At 44.7% G+C, this 23,135-nt stretch overlaps 1 protein-coding gene across 4 annotated transcripts in view; it reads right to left on the bottom strand.

The window, feature by feature from the left end:
- The window catches only part of ERG (ETS transcription factor ERG), a 189,493-nt gene that overhangs the window by 28,927 nt on the left and 137,431 nt on the right, over positions 1 to 23,135 (bottom strand). For all 4 annotated transcript variants that reach the window (XM_069472292.1, XM_069472291.1, XM_069472289.1 and 1 more), the window contains one exon: positions 14,304 to 14,455. In XM_069472292.1, the coding sequence (XP_069328393.1) occupies positions 14,304 to 14,415 (112 nt within the window). In that variant the 5' untranslated portion in view covers positions 14,416 to 14,455. The remainder of the gene's footprint in view (positions 1 to 14,303; positions 14,456 to 23,135) is intronic.

Genomic DNA, 23,135 nt, shown 5'->3' with positions numbered 1-23,135 from the left:
CCACATTTGGGTTCAGATTCAACCATTTACTAGAAGAAAACGTTGATCTCTCCGGAATTGTTTTTATTTCTTTTCTGTGGGTAATTAAGTGACAATGTTGGAGGGAATAGAAAAGTAAATGCGATAATGTATGTGAAAGCACTTTGCCAACAATAACACGTTGCAGAAAAAGAACGCATCAACACACTGGATGTTGCATTGCAAACTCTGCTAAAATGAAATAAACAAAATCTATTATCGCTGGGGCAGTCTCTTCCTTTAGACACAAAAGTCTGATTTATCACTTTATTTTAAGAAGCTCTTGGAGGCACTTCTGTCAGATGAATCATGACCCGCTGAAGATAAGTTGTTTGTTTTTACCCTTCCAGTCTAGTTGTTTTTGAAAACATCTGTGTCATCATTTCATATTTCAGGGATACCAAAATGGTAACACCCCCCCCCACCCCCTGGCTCAGGCTAAAAGGAAGACGCCATCTCTCTCTGAAGCCTCTTATTCATACCCTAGATTACATGATTAATAACCAAAAGGTTTACGAATTCTATTTCGGTAAATTGGAATTTAAAAACAAAATATAGGCAAACCATCATACAGAGAGTTCTGGAGTTGCACTTTTTAACGTACCATGTATATGGGGTGAGAGGTGGGTGTTGAAATTTTTTTTTTTTTTAGATTTCCACGAAACAGGATTCTGACCTAGTCGACTTCCAGTGCTGCCAGGAAAATATTGAGTAGATATTTAAATCAGGCAAAAGGGCACTGCACTGCCAAACTCATACCGTGCCGTCATAAAACAAAATGCCCCACACAGCAAACATCCCATTTCAGAGGCCCCTCTAGAGAAATGAATAAAAGCAAGATAAAACAAGAGCCAAACTGGTGATAATGTAAGTCCCGAATGTCATTCTTCTTGAATTATATCAATGTAAAATATTGGCTTCCTGATAGAAAAATCACCCTTGGTTATGAAAAAACATTTTAAAAAATGTACCTCTAAGTTATATCACAAGCTTAGTGAGGTCTTTGTTTATAAAACCAAGCCCTGGGCAAGTCGGCCAATCTGCTGTCCAAGACACTCAGAAGCCTGCAAAAATAAGATTTAACATTTGCCTCGACGTGAAGACAGAACTTACATTTATAAAGCACACCTGATAGAGAAAACTGGCTTGGATTTGAGCGATGCTTCCTTCCACCACAAATTGAAATTTAGTCTCCTAGAGCCCACACCTCAAGGCTGTTTCTGAACCTTTTAACTTTCTAACGTATACATGGAGTTCGTTTACTGTTTTGTTATTGGGTTCTAATCTTATTGCACTTTGGCCAGTGAATGGGGTCTTGGTGGCTAGGGCATGGTCAATTTTTGCAAATGTTTCTTGAGTGCTTAAAAAAATGCATGTTCTCTAATTTTGGATACAGAATTCCCTATAAATAACCATTGGTAATGTATATTCAGTTTTAACATTATTGACCTATCAATTACTGAGAAAGGCAAATTAAAGTCTCTCACTAAAGTGGATTTGGCTATTTATTCTTGCAGTTCTTTATGTATGTCAAGGCTATGTTACGAGGCATAAACAAGTTTATTATCATACATTTTTCATGAGTTCAACCTTTTTCATTATATAATGACCCTCAATTATCTCCAGTAATGCTTTCTGCCTCAAAATATATCTTGTCTATTTTCTATTTCTATTTTTGTAAGCTTTCTTGTGATTAGATTTGGCTAGTATATCTTATTCCATCTGTCTGCTGTTCATCTTTCTTTGTGCAACATGTTAAACAGCACATAACTGACTTTGAACTATTTTTTATTATTTTAAATCTAGTCTATCACTCTCTGTCCTTAATGGCCAGTTTAGTCTACTTACATTTACTGCTACTGATCGATCTGATTTCTACCACCTTATTCTGTGCTTTATGTTGAAGTTGCTTTGTTTGTTCTTCATTTCTTTTTCCCAAGTGTCTAATTGGATTGATCTATTACTATTTTTCTTCATTTTATTTTTTGTTTCTTTCTTTGTCTATTGGTTTGGCTGTTTAACATTCTAGTTCTTTTTCTTGTTCATCTTTAATTAAAATCTAAATTTAATCACCAAATTTACCCTTTTCCCAAATATTGAGAGGAATATAGAAAGCTTCAATTCTAATCATCCATCTCTAACCTTGCAGGATAAGGTTGCCTGATACTTTTATTCCACCTTGTTGTTCTACTCCCTATTTAGAAGGTTCCGGTTGTCACTTTATAGCCATTTCTCTTTGGAGCTACCCTCATATTTAACAATTTAATTGTTCCCATTTCCTTTTTGTATCTCACTTCTTCTGGGATCCATTTCTTTTCTTTGTTTATTACATCTTTAGTTATTTTTCTGAAGTGAGGGTCAATTAGCAACAAACTCCCACCCTTTGTTTGAAAGTGTTTATTTCACCCTCAGTTTACAAAATAAATTAGAAAAGACTATGCATATAATCAGCTTCCTTTGTATCGCTATAAATTTTGTTTTATTCATTTAAAGGTGTTGGGATCCATCGATATCTCCAGGCTACCAGCGAGTCTGTGGCAGAAAAAAGGGTTAAGAGCTCAGCAGACAGCTGGAGGAGTCTGTCAGTTTCTCCCAGACCAGGGGGATTTTCTTACACTATCCTCTGTGTTCTGCTTTACTGTTGAGAAGTTTTTTGTCCTTACTACTGTCATTCTTTTCAGATAGTCTGTCCTTTTTCTCTAGTTGCTTTTAAAGTGCTTTGTCTTTGGTGTTCTGCAGTCTCACCAAAATAGGATTTGTGTGAACTAATGTTTTTTTTATCCTGTTCTGATTTGTGATACTTCCTGTATTTGGAGATCGGTCTCATTCATCAATTTTGGAAAGGCATTATCTTTTATCTCTTCAAATGTTTCATCTCTCTCATTCTCTGTTTCCTTTTTTTCCCTAGAGCTTGTATTAGAGATACTGTGAACTAAAAATAAAATCCTAAGCTCTCTGCTAACTGAATGGACCCCTCTTGGCCAAGGGGACCCCAGAAACAAATTAAATCTGAGTTCCCAGCCATGATGTGATGGCAGAGAGACAAAGCACAATTACACATGCATGATTCTCCTTCATGAACACTCATGACTCCTCCCATGGCTTGTTGAATATGTATATTTCACCACTCACTCAATATAAAATCTTGTTCCTTTTGTCTGTCCTTTGAAGCACGTGTGCCTGGCTTCTGGCTGGGGCTCTGCTTCCTAGCCTGTGGGAATGGCCACCCAATAGGCTGCCCCCCTTGAAGAGAAATAAAGCTCTCCTTTTTCCCAAAGTACAAACCTTTAGTTAACCCTACCTAAGACATTATCATCTAATCCTTCCTAACGCTTGTCATTTTTTTTCATATTTTCCATCTCTCTGTCACTGTTTTCTATTCTGAGTAACATCCATGTCAAACTTCTTTAATTTACTCTTCAACTTTTTCAAATCGACTGTTTAACCCGTTTACTGATTTCTTTGTATCAATCATTTTTTTTTCTAAGAGTTGTATTGATTCTTCTTCAAAATTACCTGTTCTTTTACATACTGTTCCTCTCTTTTTTGATTCCTTCTTTTATATCCTTAATATTTTAAAAGTCTATCTATTTTATACCCTCTATCCAATATTCAATTATTCAAACATTCTTGAAGCTTTAATCATGTTGTTTGTTGTTTCTGTTGAATCTTGGTCAAGGCAGATTGTTTCTTTCTGGTTTTTATAATTTTGGGTTGCAGAGTCATCGTCAGTGGGTCTTTATCCGCAGGAACTCTGCACAGCTTGGGTTGAAGGCATGTCTCTCCGTGAAGACTTCGTATTTATTTCTGCCAGATGTCCAAGATTATCGCCAGCCCATGACCTCTTTTCAATGTTAATTTAACAGTCTAGGAGTTTCGAGAACACACAGTTGTGTGTATGTGTGTATGGGGGGAAGGAAGGGGCTCAGTTCCAACTCTTTGCTTTGTGCAAGCCTAAGACCTCATCCTCTGGCCTCAATTGACACTTAAAACCCAAATCTCTTCATTATAGACACTGGTAGCCCTCCCCTCCACTCATGCCACCTAAGACAACCAGATACCAACATAAGAAAGTGCTGCTCTATTCTCAGTTCCCTCCTTATTTCAGTCCCTGAGGAGTTCCTTGACTTTCTTCCCAGTTCAGCTTTACATTTAAAAGGATATTAAATTCTGTGCAGCAATTCCAGGTGTTTTAGGTCCTTTTAAGTTCTCTGTTTTACTAGAACCAAGAGTCCTCTCTGCGTACTTGTTACCTATTTGCTTTGAATATTTCCCATTTTCAATGCAGCCATCGACCTAGCTTGTGCTGTGCTTTACTTCCTCCATTTATTACCTAACCGACATTCAAAAAAAAATTAATGGTATATATGAATTGTACAACGCCCTATGAAAGAGTCAAAAATTGTGGGAAAGAGTGCCTGTCCTCAACTTACTTGAGAATCTACAATTCCGCACATTTTATTTTAAAAGTATATGACTAAATTATTTATGTTGGGCTCTAAACATATGTTTACCATTCTGACACACCAATTTATTTCTCTGGATGAGCCATTCTCAACCTATTTTCTAGGTTTTGCATAATGCAGACTTTTTATTTCTCCCTGTTGCCTCCCCTTAGTCATTCCATGACAACATTGCATATGTTCATCATGTTTTAGAAATGCAATGACTTGTCCCACTTAAAAGGTTCTCCTTGCTTAGGTTTTCTTTCTTTGCCTCTTTTTTTAAAATGTTGGTGTCCCCAGAGTTTTGTCCTTGGTCTACTACTCTCTTCACTCTACAGCTATCTTTGGGCATCCTTATTTACTTCCATGTTTAGCTATAACATGTATGCTGTGTCAGTTTCCCAGGGCTGCTATAAAAAAGTGCTGCAAAGTAGGTAGCTTAAAACAACAGAGATTTATTGTCCCACAGTTCTGGAAGGTGGAAGTCTCAGATTGAGCTGTCAGCAGGCCAAGCTTCCTCTGAGACTCTGGGTAAAATCCCTCTTTGCCCCGGGCAAGGTATCCAGCAAGCCTTGATGTTCCTCAGCTCACAGCTGCATCCATCCAATCTCTGTCTCTGCGTTCACACGGGCTGCTCCCTGTGTGGTTCCACATTGTCATCCCTATGTGAGTCTACGTCCAATTTCCCTTTTTTGTGGGGACACCAGTCATTGTATTAGGCTCACCCAATGACCTCATCTTATCCTGACTAAATCTTCAAAGCCTCTATGAACAAATAAGGTTACACTGGGAGGCACTGGGGGTTAGGACTTCAGCATATCTTTTTTTTGGAAAAGCAGAATTTAGCCTAAAGAAGATGCCTATGTCTGCAAATCTAGCTCTTGAGTCTAGGGCTCTCTCCCCAATGCCAGATCCAAATATATGTAAAAAAGAAAAAAATAGCTGCAATTTTGAGAGGTATCACTCTATCCAGATATGGTTTAAGTGCCTTACACGTGTTGTCATATTTAATACAGACAGCACCATGGGAAGTAGGCACTACCATCATCCTTGTTTGGTGATGAAGAAACTGAGGAACAGCAAGATGAAGTAACTTCCTAGACCCCATCATAAACGGCAGAGTTTAGAACCCAAGTGCTGTGGCCCCTGACAAAGGACTGTCCACCCTCTGCTCTAGGCCCCCGTGCTGCCTCGAGGGTCTCCCAGAAGCATCTCAAACACACAGTGAACCAAACTGAAACCGTCTATTTTAACCACTTTGTTGTATATTCATTAACATCTACCCAGGCGCTCATGCTAAATCTGAGCTGTTTTCAATTCCACTCTTCTCTTTGGTTTTCAAGAAAAACAGGTAACATCATTCCCACTGTTGGCACTGGCCCCACAGCAGATTATTTCGAACATTCCCTCCACCCCTCCTTTCTTCACACGTCTCCTTTGAAAAGGCCATTGCAGAGTCTCCACAAGAATTTAACAAACGTTTACTATTGTCCCATTTCCTTGTGTTCTTCCCTGCATATTTTTGTCAGCGTAGTGTAGGAAGAAGAGCTCAGGTGCAAAGACTAAGTTAGAATCGGGCTCTCCAAATGACGGGCTGGGACACCTTGGGCAACTCTCTTACTGTTCCTCGTTCTAGTTTCTTTACCTGTCAAGTGAAGATAATAAATAGGACCTACACCACAGGGTGGCTGTGTGGTTTAAATGAGGTAATACCTCCTCTACAAAGCGTATGTCCAAGCTCCTGACAATGGCATGTAGTCAACAGATGACGGCCATCATCGCTTCTTCTTTATGACCACAGTCTCACATATAACTCAGTGACAGTTTCCTCAACCACCATCCTGCTGATAACTTGAAAAATATCATTGACTTTGAATGTAGCATTTTCATTTTAGTGGGTTTGGTCATTTAGCTGTTTGACTTAGCGCAGCAGGAATGTAAACAGAAGCCTATGGAAATGCATTCCATCATGTTGACATAGTGGGAGAGATCCCTGGGCAGGTGTAGGGATGTGACAAGGAAAGACGAAGAAACATGGCTCCACCAGCGGGGTCTTCTCAGGCCTGGGAACTGGCTCTAGTCTCTCCCAGCTGCGCCTGTGCCCCTGGGGAAGGCACTGCACCTCTCAAGCCTCATTTTCATGTCTAAAGAAGATGTTGAACTTAGATCACCAATAATCCTGCAGCTCCTGTGGTTCAGGGATTCCCGCTAACTAGACCTGGATTACCATTAACTAACTCAGTAAGTCACATCTGCCGTCCCGCGTGTAGGCTGTGTACTTGCGGCTTGGCCCAGTGATCAAGAACACAAACGACAGAACTGCCACCAAGCTCACAGTCTCATAGAACAGACAGCCTTATAACTAACTCATGCTAATAAGATAAAAATAATATGTCGGCCCTCAGGGCTTGGGCAGAGGGTATGTTCTATTACTTGTTACTCGTCTGTTTTTCAAGCCCAGCTCAGGACTATCATATTTGGGGAGAATTACAGGAGAGCTGTGCAGCCCTCTACCACTCTGAGAATGCAAAATCCTGCCTCTGCAGAAACCCGACCGCCAAGGACTCACACCGGGTGTCTACTCTCCACCTGCACTGAGCCGTTCTCTAACGTAACTCACTGGGCATTCACAGATGCCACAAGAAACAGGCTGTCGAAATGCAGTGCCACAACCATGGCGGGAGGGCGGTCAGGTCGACGGCCCCAGTGAAGCCCGTGCAGAAAGTTTGGGGATCCCTCTTCTAAGATTCCACATGGACACAGATATCGCCTTCCCTGTGAAACCTCTTTCTGAAAGCAGGAGTTACTTCCCCAAATCACTCTTTTTATTTTGGCTGCCAGGAAGCTCAAAGCCCTACTGGAAGCTTCACTACAGCATCTTAGCCAAGCTCGTGGTCAAATTGGCTGCATTCTTCCTTCACGTGCTCTTGGTTTTTCATTTGTGTTTTTTAACGGCCTTAATACAGATGATTCCCAATTTCTATTTGATCAGCAGTTTGGGACACGTTTGTCAGCAGTTTAGTTCACAAGGCTTCTCACATCCTTTGTGGAATATGCACATTTAGGTAAGTCTATGAGACTTACATTGGAGAACATAACATGAAACAAAATAAAGTGTGGTAACGAGATTGGTTACGATGTCATAAGAGAAGCCACACAGCTGCCAGAGGATGGAGCACGGCTCCCTAGACAGGGTGGACTTCCCAGGTGCCTTGGGGAAGGAGAAGGGCTTGTTAGCAAAGAAAGGAGGAAGGGCGTTCGGGGAGCGGGGGGTATGGCATGGACGAAGACACTGGGTCGTGAAAACACAGCAGTGAGTTGGGCAGTGCGACTGGACGGCAGGGTGTGGCAGAGGGAAGTGGGATAGGCTGCAGAGGGATTTAGGAATCCTATTGGGATGGGCGCAAATGAAGCTTTTCGTGACCCATCTTGTTTCCAGGGATCTCCGCTCGTTCCTCAGGTGTTCTGAAACACGTCCGGATCACCCATCTGAGTTCTTAATCACACTCGCTCCTGTCTGTCACAAACGAGTTTCTCCTGGTGGGCAGGTCTTATCTACTTCTGCCAGGTCCTGGCCTGTCCTCAGTGACTAGCGTGAGAGTAACAGTACTCAGAGAACACTTCCCACGTGAGCAGGAGTGACCAAGCTTAGGGGGCTAAGATGCGATTCAAGTCGGTTCAGCCGTGTGTGTTTAGTGGCCGAGAAGAGGGGATTGTAAATCTCATTAGAGCTTTCATTCGTGGTGCCTGGAACACAGTAAAGGCTCAGTGAATAATGAATGCATGACGAAGAAAGTGAACAAGTGGAGAGATGAATGTAGACACTCCTTTATCTCTGACACTACTGATCACCACAAATGCTTGTGCTCAAAGTAGGTTATTTTAAAAATAAAAGTAGAAACGTTTGACAAGCTCAACACTTTAGCACCTATTTTAGGGAATAAAAACCGAGAAAAAGAAAAATCTTTCAAAATGCTATAAGCTGCTAAAACCAGAGATCCTATTGCACTTTGGTCAGCATTTTGCAACTTTTCAGAAAAGTGGACGAAAATTGTGCCTTCCTCTTTGTGAGCCCACTTGGTTAGCACATCCCCGCATGCATGGTCTATACCTGGAAAGTGACTGTAACTAGCGCAGGTTTTCATCAAGTGCAGAGGCACGCTCCGCATGAGGAGGGACCCCATCCCCGATGGCAGATGTCTTTGGAGACATCATGGAACTTAAGCTCTTTTAGAACACATCAGTGCCATTGTGCAGAGGGAGCCCATGGCTTCTAAACAGTGGTTGATTTTCACAGCCTTGGCAAGGCAGAATTGGAAGCACCCAGAAGTCAAATTCCTGAGCGGTACCAAGTTGTCTTTGGCTGTTGGTAGGAGCACAGTGAAACGGATACTGGCCTAGTTGGTGCTTGGTAAACGCAGCCGGCACCAGCCCCAGACACACGGAGCCGAGGGGCTTTCTGCGCTCTCACACTGAACCACCTCAGATCCACCCTGGATCGCCAGACACGTGGCCTTCATGTAATTTATTCTGCCAACAAATGGCAGGCCCCAAAAATACATCTAAAGGGAAAAGCTTTAAGAAGACAAATTTTCTTCCTACCAAATGGGTGATTCTTCATTTTTAAAACATTTTTGGGACTGTGAATGTGATCTATTCGTCATTTCTATCCTTTCTTTTTCCTACTCCTCTCTTCTAAAAGTGACACGCCGCTCCTTCATTAAGAGTAACTGGGGTCTGTTAAAGTAAAATGTACTTGCTGTTTTCTATCTAGAGAACTCCTCAAACCTCGCGGTGCGTGACACTCAGCAGAGAAGCGTGTTAACGGTGTAGAACCCCCCACCTCACGCCCAGATGCACAGCAGCAGGAAACGTGTGGTTTTCATCCTGAGTTTTCCAGGGAATGCTAATGCAAGTGTTCTAACCTCCTCCAGCATACTTTGAAAAACACTTTCCAGCTGGGCTTACTAAGGTGGGTTTCACTGGATCTAGAACAACGTAAGGAACTGCCCAGCCCCGTGAGATGCCGACCTAGGTATACGGATACGCACACCACGTAAACAGACAGATACGAAGTAGAGGTGTGATTTACCGGTTCGCCAGTACCTTTGAGAGGGCACAGTCAACAGTCTCACCAGGACAACAGGAGTGAACCACGGCTGCCCAGAACGTCGGGTGGTCCTGCTGGTTGAACACTTTTCTCATTACTTCCGTGTTACCATCTTGATGACAAACAGATGAACACACATCTCTCTCTAGACTCAGGATTAACAGCTCGGCCATCCTTTCTACATAAGCTTTCTTTTTAACTGATGGACACTGAATTATGTAACTGGACACAGAATTACCTAATGGCAGCAGCACTTCGCACTGTCTGCTGCCACCCTGGGGCCAAATGACACCACCTTTTGCAATTCTGCATATTTAAAAGTTTGCGATTTTTTAAAAAACATGTGTGTATATGTGTATGCGTGTGTGTGTGTATGTGTGTGTGTATGTAAACCTCACTCCTGGCTTCACTCTCTCTGTTAAATTCTTACTTTAGTCCACGTTTCACATCTATTTATTTTTAAACTTAATTCTACCTTGTTCCTTTGTATATATTTATGTGAGTTTTCTTAAATCTGTCCTGAAATAGGAGGCATGTAAATATGTCAAATGGAGGTGTACATTTATTCATTAGGGATATCTGGTGGGTTTCTTTGTGGCTCTTGAGTTAACTCTAGATAGTGAGTCTCAAAACCAGGGTTGAGGGCATCACTTCTCAAAACTGATTCTAAGCATGAGAACCCAATCTGAACACAAAGTAAACCCCTAGCTCCTCTCTTTTTCTACCTGTCAGGCTAGATCCAGTACTAATTTTCCCACCAGTGTGTATTAGGACCATTTTTATGCCTAAGGCATGAACATCTGTATGTAGTTGATGGATGGTGCAAATGTTTATGGATGAATAATGGTTTGTTTTCTTTTTTTCATTCAGCTATCTTTAGGATTTGCATTTAGTGCCATGCAAAGTGTCCAACTAGTAGGAACTATGTGGACTAGTCAGAACCAGGTCTGGAGAATTCTGTGTACATGGAGCACGCCATGCTCAAACTGTGCCGGAATGAGGGACCTGGTGCTAATGCTGAGGGGACAGGTGCAGCAGCTGATACGGTTGCCTGAGGTCCTGAAACCTCACAGCCACACTGGAGAATTGTCCAGATTGTGCAATGAAACTGTGTGTGTGTGTGTGTGTCCTCATTTGTGTGTGTGAGCACACGTACATGAAGCTTGACCAATAACTGAAAGACTCACAACTTGCAAAATCAGCTGCAACTCGTCTCTTACAAAGACTATTAACTGAATAACTGCCTGCATTGGCGTGAAGCAACTGGAGGAGGGGCCAGCGAAGAGTACGTTCCTCACAAGGGAAGACCAGCCTGGACACCAAAGCGTAGTAGAAGCCAGTCTGCACAACCACCTTCCGTCCATGCACCCCACGTCCAGTGAGCACCCACCGCATATGAGAAATGGTAGATGCTCTGACCTGGTTAAATTGCTTTTTGCCTCTTCCCCACACAAATGTCTCTCTTGCTTTCTAAATACTTTCCCTAATGCAGAAAAGCTCAACTCTGGCTCTACTGAAAGGATACTGATCATCAAAGCATGTTGAGAGCATCACAGAAACACAACCTCACCACTTAGAAGATGGTACCAGGCATTATCGCCTACATTTGTGATTCTATGAGGAACCCAGAAAAGAGTGTTCAGGGCAGGCCTCTGCTCTGCTGCTCTCATCTTAGGGAACTAAAAACCCTGTTTTGTCTTAGTCAAAGAAATTCTTAAGGAGGAAGGCAAAGGGAGAGACGGGCTTTGGGGGGCTTCCTACTAAATACTTCATCCTGTTCTTGTCCAGCCAGCATCTTGGGCAACAGCACTCTGGTCCTCCCTGCCTCCCTGTTCTCAAGCTTCTCTAAGGGACCATATGTCGAGAATGGGTACCTGGGACGTTGGCATTTCCATCGTTTCCATCTAATGGGAACTTCCTCCTGTTCTAAGGCAGGTGGCCTCAGCATATAGCTCAGCTGCCACGCTCAAGCCACGTGTGTGGCCTCTGTGTATGGCCAACTGCCTTTCCATAAATATTGACTATAGTTTTGTGCCTTTCCTAAGGCACACATGGGACTTGACCATCACCATCCTGTAAAAGTCGTACAAGGTGCTTCAGGACCAGGCACAAGCCCAAAGCACGACCCCTTTCACAGCTAACTGTGTCACATCAGCTTCACATGTTTGCCAGAAGCTACACAGTGACAAATCTGAGCTGCAATACTGTATAAGAATCCAGGTCGGACGTTTTGCCAAGTCTTCCACACTTGGATTACTCCTGTTTGGGAGCTGACAGGAATCTCCTGGACGATATCTCCTGCAGGGCAGAGGGGGATCACCCCATCACACTTCACAGAATGAATTCAGGGGATCCTAGGAGCAAGGGAGGACCGCGCCTGTGCAAACCTGGCCCATGTGCACCTCTTAGTTCCTTGGGAATGAGAGGTGACCCGTGCAGTGTGGTCCACACGCCAGGTGCTGCATGTGGCCATGCGGAAAGAGCCTTTGTGGGGCTCATATTCCATGAGGGAGAAAGACAACAGGAAAACTTTTATGTGAATACAATATAAAGACAGACGGGGATGGATGAAATAAAGGAAAACAAGGCAGATGGGAGATTGGGGGTCACAGGGAAGAGAGGGGAGGAATTCTAGGTGAGGGTGCTCAGGAAAGCCTCTCTGAGGAGGCGACGTTTGCACGGAGCCTGGATGAAGGACAGAGACGTGCAAATGCCTGGAAGCTGAGGGGACGCAGGCTGACCAGAGGTCTGCAGTGAGCGGGGCGGGGACCCAGAGCCCACCGGCAGGGGCTGAGGTTCAATCCGGCAGGGAGAGGAGAGCAGGGCGGCGCTGTCTGGGTTCTAACGTGGACGCCCTTGGAGGAGTCACCTGGCCTCCCTGAGCTCATTTCCCTCCTCAGGGAAATCACTACACGGTTACCTGTCCCCAAAGATCGCGTGAGATAATGTGTCTCAATTGTTCACCAAATACCGAGTGCAGAGTAAGGGCTTGCCGAGTGCTGCCGCGGCTGCTGGTACGCGTTCAGTGTGTTCAGTTTATGCGGCACGTCCCTCTGAGGCGCTTCAAGTCACTCTTTCTGTCACCTGTGGCTTTGCTCAATACCTACGTTCTTGGCATTTCCCTTAGGTTCGAGAGACCCGTTCCCTTGGGTTGGGTTTGAATTACTTCTGCAGTAAAGAATGACTCTGGTCGTTAGAGACTGTATTCCAGGCCAGTGATAGCTGGAATTTCAGATTTTTAAGAACACATGAGAGAACAATACACAGCTCCCAACTTTTTATTTTGCCAAATAAAAAAAATGCTCAACATCCCTAATCATCAGAGAAATGCAAATCAAAACCACAATGAGATATCACTTAACTCCAGTGAGAATGGCCTTTATCAAAAAGTCCCAAAACAACACATGTTGGCGTGGATGTGGAGAGACAGGAACATTCATACACTGCTGGTGGGACTGCAAACTAGTGCAACCCCTGTGGAAAACGATATGGAGATACCTTAAACAGATTCAAGTAGACCTACCACTCGATCCAGCAATCCCATTATTGCGCATCTACCCAAAGGAACAAAGTCATTCTATGACAAAGACACCTGTACTCGAATGTTTATACCAGCACAATTCACAATCGCAAAGATGTGGAAACAACCCAAATGCCCATCGATTCATGAATGGATTAGTAAATTATGGTATATGTATACCATGGAGTATTACTCAGCTATAAGAAATAACAGTGATACGACAGAGTGGATTAGTAAATTATGGTATATGTATACCATGGAGTATTACTCAGCTATAAGAAATAACAGTGATACGACATCTCTTTGATTCTCCTGGAGAGAGTTGGAACCCATTATACTAAGTGAAGTATCCCAAGAATGGTAAAACAAGCATCAAATGTACTCACCAGAAAATTGGTTTCCCTGATTATCACCTAAATGCACATTGGGAATGATACCAATTGGATATCAGACTGAGGTGGGGAGTGGGGAAAGGGGATGGGTGTATGCCTACATGACGAGTGCAATGCGCACTGTCTGGGGAATGGACACGCTTGGAGCTCTGACTTGGGGGGATGGGCAGTACATGGGCAACGTATGTAACCTGAACTTTTGTACCCCCATAATAAGCTGAAATAAAAACAAATAAACAAACAAAAAAGTTTAAAAAACAAGCCTGCCCTCTGTTATAAATAGTGTTTCAATTTCATAAAGGACAGGATATTTAAAACCAAATAATCCCAGAGAAAGGGCAGTGCCTTCCCAGAAAGGTCACCTTGCACAGACATACACACATATCTGTGCGTGCACACAAGCAGGGGTGGCTCTGTGCTCTATCTCCCTCTGTCTCTCTGTCTTTTTCTCTTTCTCTCTCCATATACGTCCACTGTATATTTTTTCTTATTTAGCAAAATAGAGAGCTGGGAGACAAAAATTGCTCTCTCATGTGTTCTTAAAATCTAGTACACGCGTGTGTCCATGTGTGTGCGTGTGCATGTGCACCTGCCCTCATTTTTCACTTTTCTGGAGATCGGGGGACACGTCACCTTATGTGGACAGACTTGTGCCAGCTCCCACATACAATCAGTGCTCTGGACAGCTGAGGTGAGACAACACCACAGTGGGAGGAGCTGAGGTGTGACAATGCCACCTGGGAGGAGTGACACTGAGTCCGCACTTCAGGGAAGGTGTGCTTTGCCCACTGAGCACCATGCAGCTGTGAACATCTGACCTGCCGGAACGATGACTCTGCGCTCGTTCGTGGTCATGTTTGGGGGTGGCATGTGCTTCTCCTCCATGTAGCTGCCGTAGGTCATCCCCACGGTGTCCGGGCTGCCCACCATCTTCCCGCCTTTGGCCACGCCGCACTCGTCAGGGGAGCTCCTGCAGGAGGAGACACGTTGTGCGTTATTACAGCGAGCACAAAGCAGGTATGCACGGTCTTTGCAGGACACACAGAGGACCGAGGAGGGCAAGATGGAGGAGACCAAGGAAGAAAGGAGAGAGAAGCGCACAAAGGTGAACACCGTGCCTGTTACGGTCTGAAGGGTGTGTCCCCCCAACATGCATGTGCTGAGGCCCCGATTCCCAGTGGGTGGTGTCAGGAGGTTGGGGCCCCAGGAGGTGATTAGGGTTAAAAGAGGTCATGAGGGTGGAGCCCCCAGGATGGGAGTATGCCCTCAGACGAAGAGGAAGGGAGCAGAGCTGGCTCGCTCTCCACCATGTCAGGGCATGGCAGGAAGGTGGCCGAGCCATCTGCAACCCAAGGACAGACCCCTCACCAGACACAGACCCAGACAGCACCCTGCTGCTAGCCCTCCAGTCTGCAGAACTGTGTGACGTCAGTTCCTATTGCTCTGTGGCTGAGACAGGGCCTGTGCTGGGCAGAAGCACAGAAACATGCATGAGGGAAGCAAAACTGCCAGCCAGCTCCTCCTGAGACCGTCCTGTCAAAACTCCGTCTGGGACAACTGACTGCGAACACGTGTGGGAACAGCGAGCTGCTGTCCATTCTCGCCATGTGGTGGTGGACAGGCCGAGTGGACAGACGCTTGCTGCTCAGCAGAAACAGTGGTCCTTTCTAGAACCTCAGGGTGAAACCCTCCAGTGGCTTGCAAACCCCTGCAATCCACACCAAAGACTCGGTGTGCCAGGCTTCTGTGCAGGCTGGGAGGGGACCAGCACTGGGGGAGGCGGCCCTAGAGGACTCCTGGGAAAGGGATGGGAAAGGAACTGTGCTGACCCAGAGAAGTCTCAGGGCTGCTGTGAGTAAGGCAGCCACCAGCATTTGGATAAAGACCAACCTACCTTTCTGGAAAAAGAAAAAAGGGAAAACGTTTTTTAAAAGGTAGTTTTGAAAGCTACAGGACATAGGGAAATGCCAAATAGAAAATCTAGCTTAAATATTAATAGAATATAGATGTCAGTGCCTTCTTAGATGGTTAACCACGGGGGTATGGTTAACCCAGCGTCATCGGGGTCATTGTCACTGAGGGGTCTTGATCTTGTGTCATTTAAGATGGATCTCTGGAAACGCCTCTCTGGCTCTATCCAATGCATATTTTTTCACATTCTTAGGAATCTGGGCACCTTCACTCTCTCTGGACTTTACATTTCTGTTCCAGTGTTTAAGGTTATGATTTCCACTCCAATAAGCCCTGTTTTGTCTCTGTTGAGCCTTGTTAGTTGGAGCTTTGCAGGGAACTTGTAGGATCAGAGAATTACAGGCTTGGCACAGACTTGACCTTCAAGTCTGAGGTGGTCAAAACCATCCAAGGCAGGAGGGCACTGTCTGGGTGGGACAGGGTTGAGATGGGATGGCGAGGTCATCCCACACCCAAAGGCCATAGCAGGGGTGTGGACAGGAAGGGCCGACCAAGGGCCTAGGGCCCTGGAAAGAATTGGTTCAGCATCTGGGAACTTTGAACTATAGGGTTGTTCTCAGCATCCCTTGCAAATGTGTCTAGAGCCCACGAAAGGGGCTTAGCATTGACAATGAAGAGGGAGCAGTTACCATCTGTAGTTGGAGGTTACAGTCAGGGTGGCACAAGGCTCAGGCCCTGCCACAGGCCTGGGAATACACAGCCCTGGCCGATGGCATCCTCACAGCTGTACTAACATGAAGGGAATTTTAAAATAATAACAGTCTGAGTTCCCATGGAGTAGATCCTGAATATTTCCACCGCTGCCTACACATGCATTATTTCCTCTTGATGCTATTTTTCCTGGCTTCAAACATTTATCTCTGAAAGACCCATCCTAATATCAAAACACGGAATGTCTTTGCTTGAGACTTAGTTTCCTATTCCTTTGGAAAATTCCACCAGTTGAGTGGAGTGGGTATGTTTTGGTGTATTTGTCTCAAGAAGAGAAGTTACGGCCGGGCGCGGTGGCTCACGCCTGTAATCCTAGCACTCTGGGAGGCCGAGGTGGGCGGATCGTTTGAGCTCAGGAGTTCGAGACCAGCCTGAGCAAGAGCGAGACCCCACCTCTACTAAAAATAGAAAGAAATTATATGGACAGCTAAAAATATATATAGAAAAAATTAGCCGGGCATGGTGGCGCATGCCTGTAGTCCCAGCTACTCGGGAGGCTGAGACAGGAGGATCGCTTGAGCTCAGGAGTTTGAGGTTGCTGTGAGCTAGGCTGACGCCACGGCACTCACTCTAGCCTGGGCAACAGGGTGAGACTCTGTCTCAAAAAAAAAAAAAAAAAAAAAAAAAAAAAAAAAAAGAAGAGAAGTTACTAGGGAAGAGAAGTTAGAGGGATATGGCTCTTTAGGAAAGAGACTTTAGATGCTACCCAGGTGATGCGAGTAACTCAAGTAGCAATTGTAAAGTCTAGGATAACCTTTGTTCAAATGCAATCATTCACTCATCCATTTAGACAGTTTTTATTGTGTGCCTGCTGTATACTGGGCCCCATCGATTCTTTATTTTCCAGCAATGTAGTTAACCTCTGAAAAGTTAAAGATCAAAGAGATGAATAGAATTACAGAAACAAGGGAAATCAGGGCTTATGGACCCTTCAGACCAAGACTTTTTTCATTTTCTTTTACTTCTTCATAGTTTAATTTCCATATCTGAGGACGATAACTCTAGGCATGGATTCCAAGAGTTTTCCCACGGCATGAAAATAGATCCCTCACCCACTCTGGATATAATGAGCTGTTAAAATGCATTTTGTGAGCGCTTTCCAAGAATATGTGTAAATATTTAAAACAGGGGCATTGTTTAGTAAAGTTACTTTGTTTTCATTTTACAACCACAAAACACAATTCATCTCATTAAGTTTTCCCATCTCAGGTTTCATTGTAGAAAAAAGCAATATGAGACCCCATCAGACCCTGTTTCCAAAACTTGCACCTTTAGGACAATGAAAAACAGTAGTTTTTTTTTTTCCCATTGTATTTTGCTTTCACTAAAGTAGACAGGAACCATGGCTTTGGTCATTTCAAATGGTTTTTGTAATAACTCTAGGGAGCTCCAACCCTAAAGAAGGAAGCGGCCACCCCACAGGGTCTCAAAATGCTGGACTCAAAGCAGGTATTCAGCAAATATGGCTTAAGAGGCTCTAGTTGTTCTAGTCTCACCTTTTAGTCATTTCCCCTTGATAATTCTCTCGGAAATTTTAACAGCAGACGAGCAGTGTTCACATGCAGGGGCCCCACTCTGAGAGCTTAATAGTTATCAGTCCTCACTGCAGCCTGGCACTCAGCCCTTACCCGCACTTTACAGAGCTGTGGCCTGACTGAGCGCACAGCAGATAAGGGTACAGAGCGGGAGGAGGAAGAACTAAGACTTGAATCTCACCATCCATGCTGCCAGCCCTTGCACCATATGCCTCCGAAAAGTAAAGGCAAGACACCGTCCTTTAAGGGGTCAAATAGATCTTAATTTCAGGAAGGCAGCAAGGACTCCTTGACCCAAATGGTACTCTGGTTTAAAGTGTGCATTGTGGCATTCATCCTGACATGCTGTCCTAGCTCTGGGGACTGCTCATTCCCTGCACAGCAGGTGTTCAGCACAACCAGGACATATAAGCAAGACGTAAATAAGAAAGAATGGTGATTCCTGGAGAAGAAAAGAATTTTTCAGAGGCATCTTTTTGAGCATTGCTTTTGTTAAGAAAAAGAAATCTTATGAGTCAGAGAATTGAAAAGTGTTCACTTGAACATCTCACTATACATCCATATTCAGCTCTTTGCTCAGGTGACATGAGAAAAAATCCTATTTCAGCTCTTTGCTCAGGTGACATGAGAAAAAATCCACACTGCAGAAACCTGCTCCTTGTTCCCTGCATTGCAGCTACACCTTCGTCGCGCATTCTGAGGCTTACACATCACCAGGGAGGAGCTTCCCACAAACAGCTTGGTATTTCACCTGCACTAGCACTGCCCAGAATAGGGGACCACATGTTCTCCATTCTAACGTGATAAGGATTCGGACATTCACTGTATTGTTTTTAACGTGCACATAGCAAAGAGCATCCCTCTAAACACTGCGTTCTCAGTATTTGCATAGGTGTGTTGCAGCGGTTTATGTGAAAACTCTAAGGCTATGCATTAGATGCTTGTCGAGTGGATGATCATTTAATGAATATGAAATGTATCTGTCTTATTGTTTGGGGTGTAAATTTCTTTATTGCAAATAAACATGGTTCAAGATATTGCTCTCAAAGACTCCTTTGAGGACATACACAAATCATTGTGTCTTAATCACATTTTCAAATCCACGTTTTCAGGTTTGGGTTCCATTTGTGACACGCAAAACACTAGTCTTGACAGCTCCACACAGTATGTGTCATCAGCAACAGAGAATGGGACCTGGGGAGACAGATGTCTTCCTCTTCTCACAACAGGGAAATCCCACATTAGGCAGGGGTGACCAAGAGGGGAAAGCTTGTTCAGGATGAAAAACTCTGAGAAGGAACTGGACGATGGCTGTGGTGCCGAAACTCAGCCCTGGCACTTCCCAACTCCCTGACAACACCAAGAGGCCACCTGACTTGAGGATTTCATCTCTGCAGAAATCTCACAGTTTTCCATGGCATCTGGACATAACTGTGGTCACTCCAGGGAATGCGTACACAGTGTAGGACGATGCCTCAGACTTCACGGTGAAAACAGTGGAGCACTGGTGTCCTTCTTCTGATAACTGGGGACATGTGCTCAATTAAACTGTCTTATTGAGCCTCAAATAATAATCACTCTTAAGTAACATCTGGAAATGTAAATTCTGCTAATTTAAAACCATGAGCATTGACTTCTTAAAACACACTGGTATTATGAATGAATGGTGAAAGAACATGGCAAAAAATATCCAATAAATTGGAAATTTTGCTAAATTTAAATTAAGGTGAAAAGGGAGACATGTTGTCAAGCCCAGCTGGATTTTCTCAGGGTTACAGAATGCGGCGGGGGGGGGGGGGGAGGCATGGCTGGAAGAAGCCCCAGCCCCAACCCCAGGCGTGACTAGTGGAAGCTACTTGGATGAACATGTGTTTACTTCCACTGATAGTTTTCTAGGGAGGGGACTCTACCATTTTCCCCTGCAACACTAGAGTTCTATTTGTGGGTAGGTGTGGTGGTTTTGAGCATCTTTTATTCCCCTGCTGGTTCTCAAATTATATGAAGCTTGAGACAGATTGTAAAAATGCGTACAAGACAAAAATGATGACGTAAATAATTAAGAGACTACAAATGGGTAGAAAACAAGGGCAGAGAACTAACGAAGGGATAAAAAAGCCCACTGAGTAGGCTGACTATTGATATTTTTGCTTGCTGGAGGTAGGATACCAATTTATCCCTGATCTTTCTACTGGCCAAAGCAAAGAGGGAAATGCATTCACTTACAAGGTTCAAGGTATCAGGACAAACACAAACCGGTTACTCAGCAGAAGCAAAGCTTTTCCTGGGCTCTCACTTTAGAACAGTTTCTCTCGGGGCTTCTCATGAAGAGAACTGGGTGATGCAGTAAACAACATCCTCCCCAACATCCCATAATACTTCTGAGACCACTCCACACAGTGCCAGGAGGAGCTGGTGACGAAGCCAGGCACTCCCAGCACGCAGCCCTCAGGTGCATCACAGAAACCCAGAGGCCACGTGTCCTCAGCCCGTCCTCCATACCGCCAGTAGTTTTTGTTTTGTTTTGCTTTTTGACATTGTTTTTAAAAAGAACTGACCAGTCAGAGGGATCAATGCAGAAATATAAAAAATAAATGATAATTAAAACCTGATAAAACCTGGAGAGATGCAGTATTTTACATCCCTCTAGCTTCCACAATCTCCTAATGTCTAGATTTTCAATTCGAAATTGCCGACAGTAAACAGGATAATACTTACATCTCCGAGAGCACCTAGTGCATTTTGGGAAACAAATATTTACAGACTTTACTTGGTTCTTCTTCTAGCCAATATTTGACTGTCAACTCATGCCAGGGATGGTTCCGAATTCTTTTCGTGTCTTTACATTGTAATAGTAATAGATTTACAGGTGAAGCCTTTAAAACGGTGCTGAGCACGTGATAAATGCTGTGCTGGCTGGTATTATTAGTGCGTTTCACACATACAGCCCCTGAGGTAGACACTCTCAAGAGGCAGTGATGTCACAGATGAGGCACAGGGATGGCTGCCCAGGAAGACACGACCAGGCGTGGAGGGATTGGGATTTGAACCCAGGCAGTTGGGTCCTGACTCCAAACACTTCACCACCACATTCTACGACCTCGCCGGGTACACCCACGTGAGCGGTCTCTTTCACAGGTGTCAATCACAATGGATGGGCCCTCGGAAGACTCAATGGCATCACTATTGAGTATTTTCAGTAGAGTATCCCCTGCATGGCCCCACAGACGGTCGTGGAAGAAAGTCGCAGATGTGAACTGAGGAGGAGCAGCCTCATGGGGACAGGGGAGGCCCCTCGGGAGACTGACGATAGCAACGTTTCTTTGGACATACGTGTGAGTTCTGATAAGGTTGGTTAGAAAAGAAAATCAGTCATCTCAGTTTGCAGCTAAGGGTCCTTTGCTCCTCAGCAAAACTACCCGGAGGTGCTCTGCATGGCGTGTGTTCTGCACATTGGACGCCAAGTCCCCCTGCTGACCAAGCAGCATGGGAAGGAACCCACCTCGGGCCACAGGCCCAGGAGGATGGAAATGGGACCAAGACAGGAGCCAGGGCACTGGGAGAGTAGTTAATATAATTTTTTTAAGATTACATGCAACACAGCCCAAGACAAAAGCCTCATTTAGCGCTGTTTCCATACATAATACCTCTTTAAAAGAAAAAGGAGGGGGAGGAGTAATATGCCTGTAAAAACATACTGAAAAATATAAAATTGGGTCTTTGGGCTTTGAAAAACAAAATAAACTTGGCATCTGACTTTAGTTTTCTCACATCAGCGTCTACTTAGCGGCGGGGCAGATTCAGTCATGGAAAGACCCTGCAATGAGTCGGCCCCGCCGTGGCCATTAGCCTGAGCAGCATGGAGCCTCGACTCCCCCGGAGTGTGAACGGACCTCATTCATCCACGAATGTCACCGAATACGGCCCCAAGGGACAGCGCTGAGCTCACTAGACACATGAAATCTGTGATTCGCCCTCATTTCAGAACCGTTAGCAGAGGCACTCGGCCTTGGAGAAAGTCCAAGGCAAGTCAAAATGCAACCGGAGAAATCAATATATCTTCTTCTTTGAGTCAGTAGCAGCAAACCTGTCAGTCCTACTGACAACCTACCTGTTCCTGAAAACCCCTCCTCCTTCCTGTCCCTCTGAATCCCTCTCGCACCGGGCCCCACCCTTCCATCCATGTTCTCCGTCACATCCTGTGAGAGCATCCCAAGCTTTACTTCCAAAGCTTCCTCTCTCCGGCTACCAGGGCACAAAAACAAACCTTCCCCAAACACAAATCCAAGCTGGCCAGACAAATCCACAGCACCTTAGGATAAATCCAGACTCCCTAAATTCTCCTCTGTGATCTGGCCCAGGGGCTCCTCAATTCACTCGTTCATTAATTTAACAAATGTTTACGGTGCATCTCTCTAAGCCAGTCACTGTCCCAGGTGCTGGGGGTTCATCAGTGTCCCTGTTCTTACTCAAGTGGCCAAAGCCCCTCACCCTGAGTCCACATGCTCTGCCCTCAAAGACCACACCCCACATCCCCACCACCATTCCTCCCCCTGCGGCCTTGTTTTTGTTATTCCCTCTGCCTTCGGTGCTGGTGTCTCTGCACAGACCACCTGGTACCTGCCATAGTCACCTGTCCAAGCTCACCTCAAGGGCCTCTACGAGCCTTTCCTGGGCCTCCAGAGAGGAGTGTCTCTTTCTACCTCCATCATCCTCTGTATTTGCTCAGTGAGTGTCTAAAATGAGTGAATGAAGGAATTTATAAATGAGTCTCATTTATAAATTAGTTTAGTTCAGCCCAGTTTAGTTCAGCCCAACTAAACCCTGGGCTCCTTACCCTATACCTGTGGTGCAAGAGAAGGCCCTTCACCTTGGAATCAGGAAACCAATGTTGACCTTGGTTAACCTTAAACAAGTCACCTAACCTCTTGAGGCTCAACCTCTTCATTCATAAAAAGGAATGAATGCCTCTCCGAGGCTGCTGGGAGGACACCCTGAGATGATGCGTGGGAATGAACATTCCTTGCAAACTGTTAAGTACTATACAGATTAACACGATGCCATGCTGCAGGTGCATGCCCGTGTGTGTGTTTGTGTGTGTGTGTATGGAGGGGTATTTTGTTCACTATTGCACCTCCATAAACTCTCATGCGGGTCCAGCAAGGTAATACTTACTATTGTGCAGTCTTCAGCTCGTGACTGTTTATTACAATGTCACTGTCTTCCCGAATGTTCTTTTCAGTTTACTGGGTTATTTCATGTTAAGAAGAACTTGGTGATGGAGCCACGTGGAAGAAATGGAAAGGTCTTTGGCAGCCCTACCCTAAGAGGCCAAAGAGGTCAGTGCTGCGGGAGGACCTCCACAAGGAGGCTGGTGGGGACAGGCGTCCCGGGCCCGTCTCAGACCCGAACACAAATAAATCCCTTCTCAGGTGG

The sequence above is a fragment of the Eulemur rufifrons genome, chromosome 7, assembly GCF_041146395.1.
Source record: "Eulemur rufifrons isolate Redbay chromosome 7, OSU_ERuf_1, whole genome shotgun sequence".
NCBI lineage: Eukaryota > Metazoa > Chordata > Mammalia > Primates > Lemuridae > Eulemur > Eulemur rufifrons.
The sequence above is the reverse complement of the archived record's forward strand: the minus strand, read 5'-3'. Positions and strand labels throughout refer to the sequence as shown.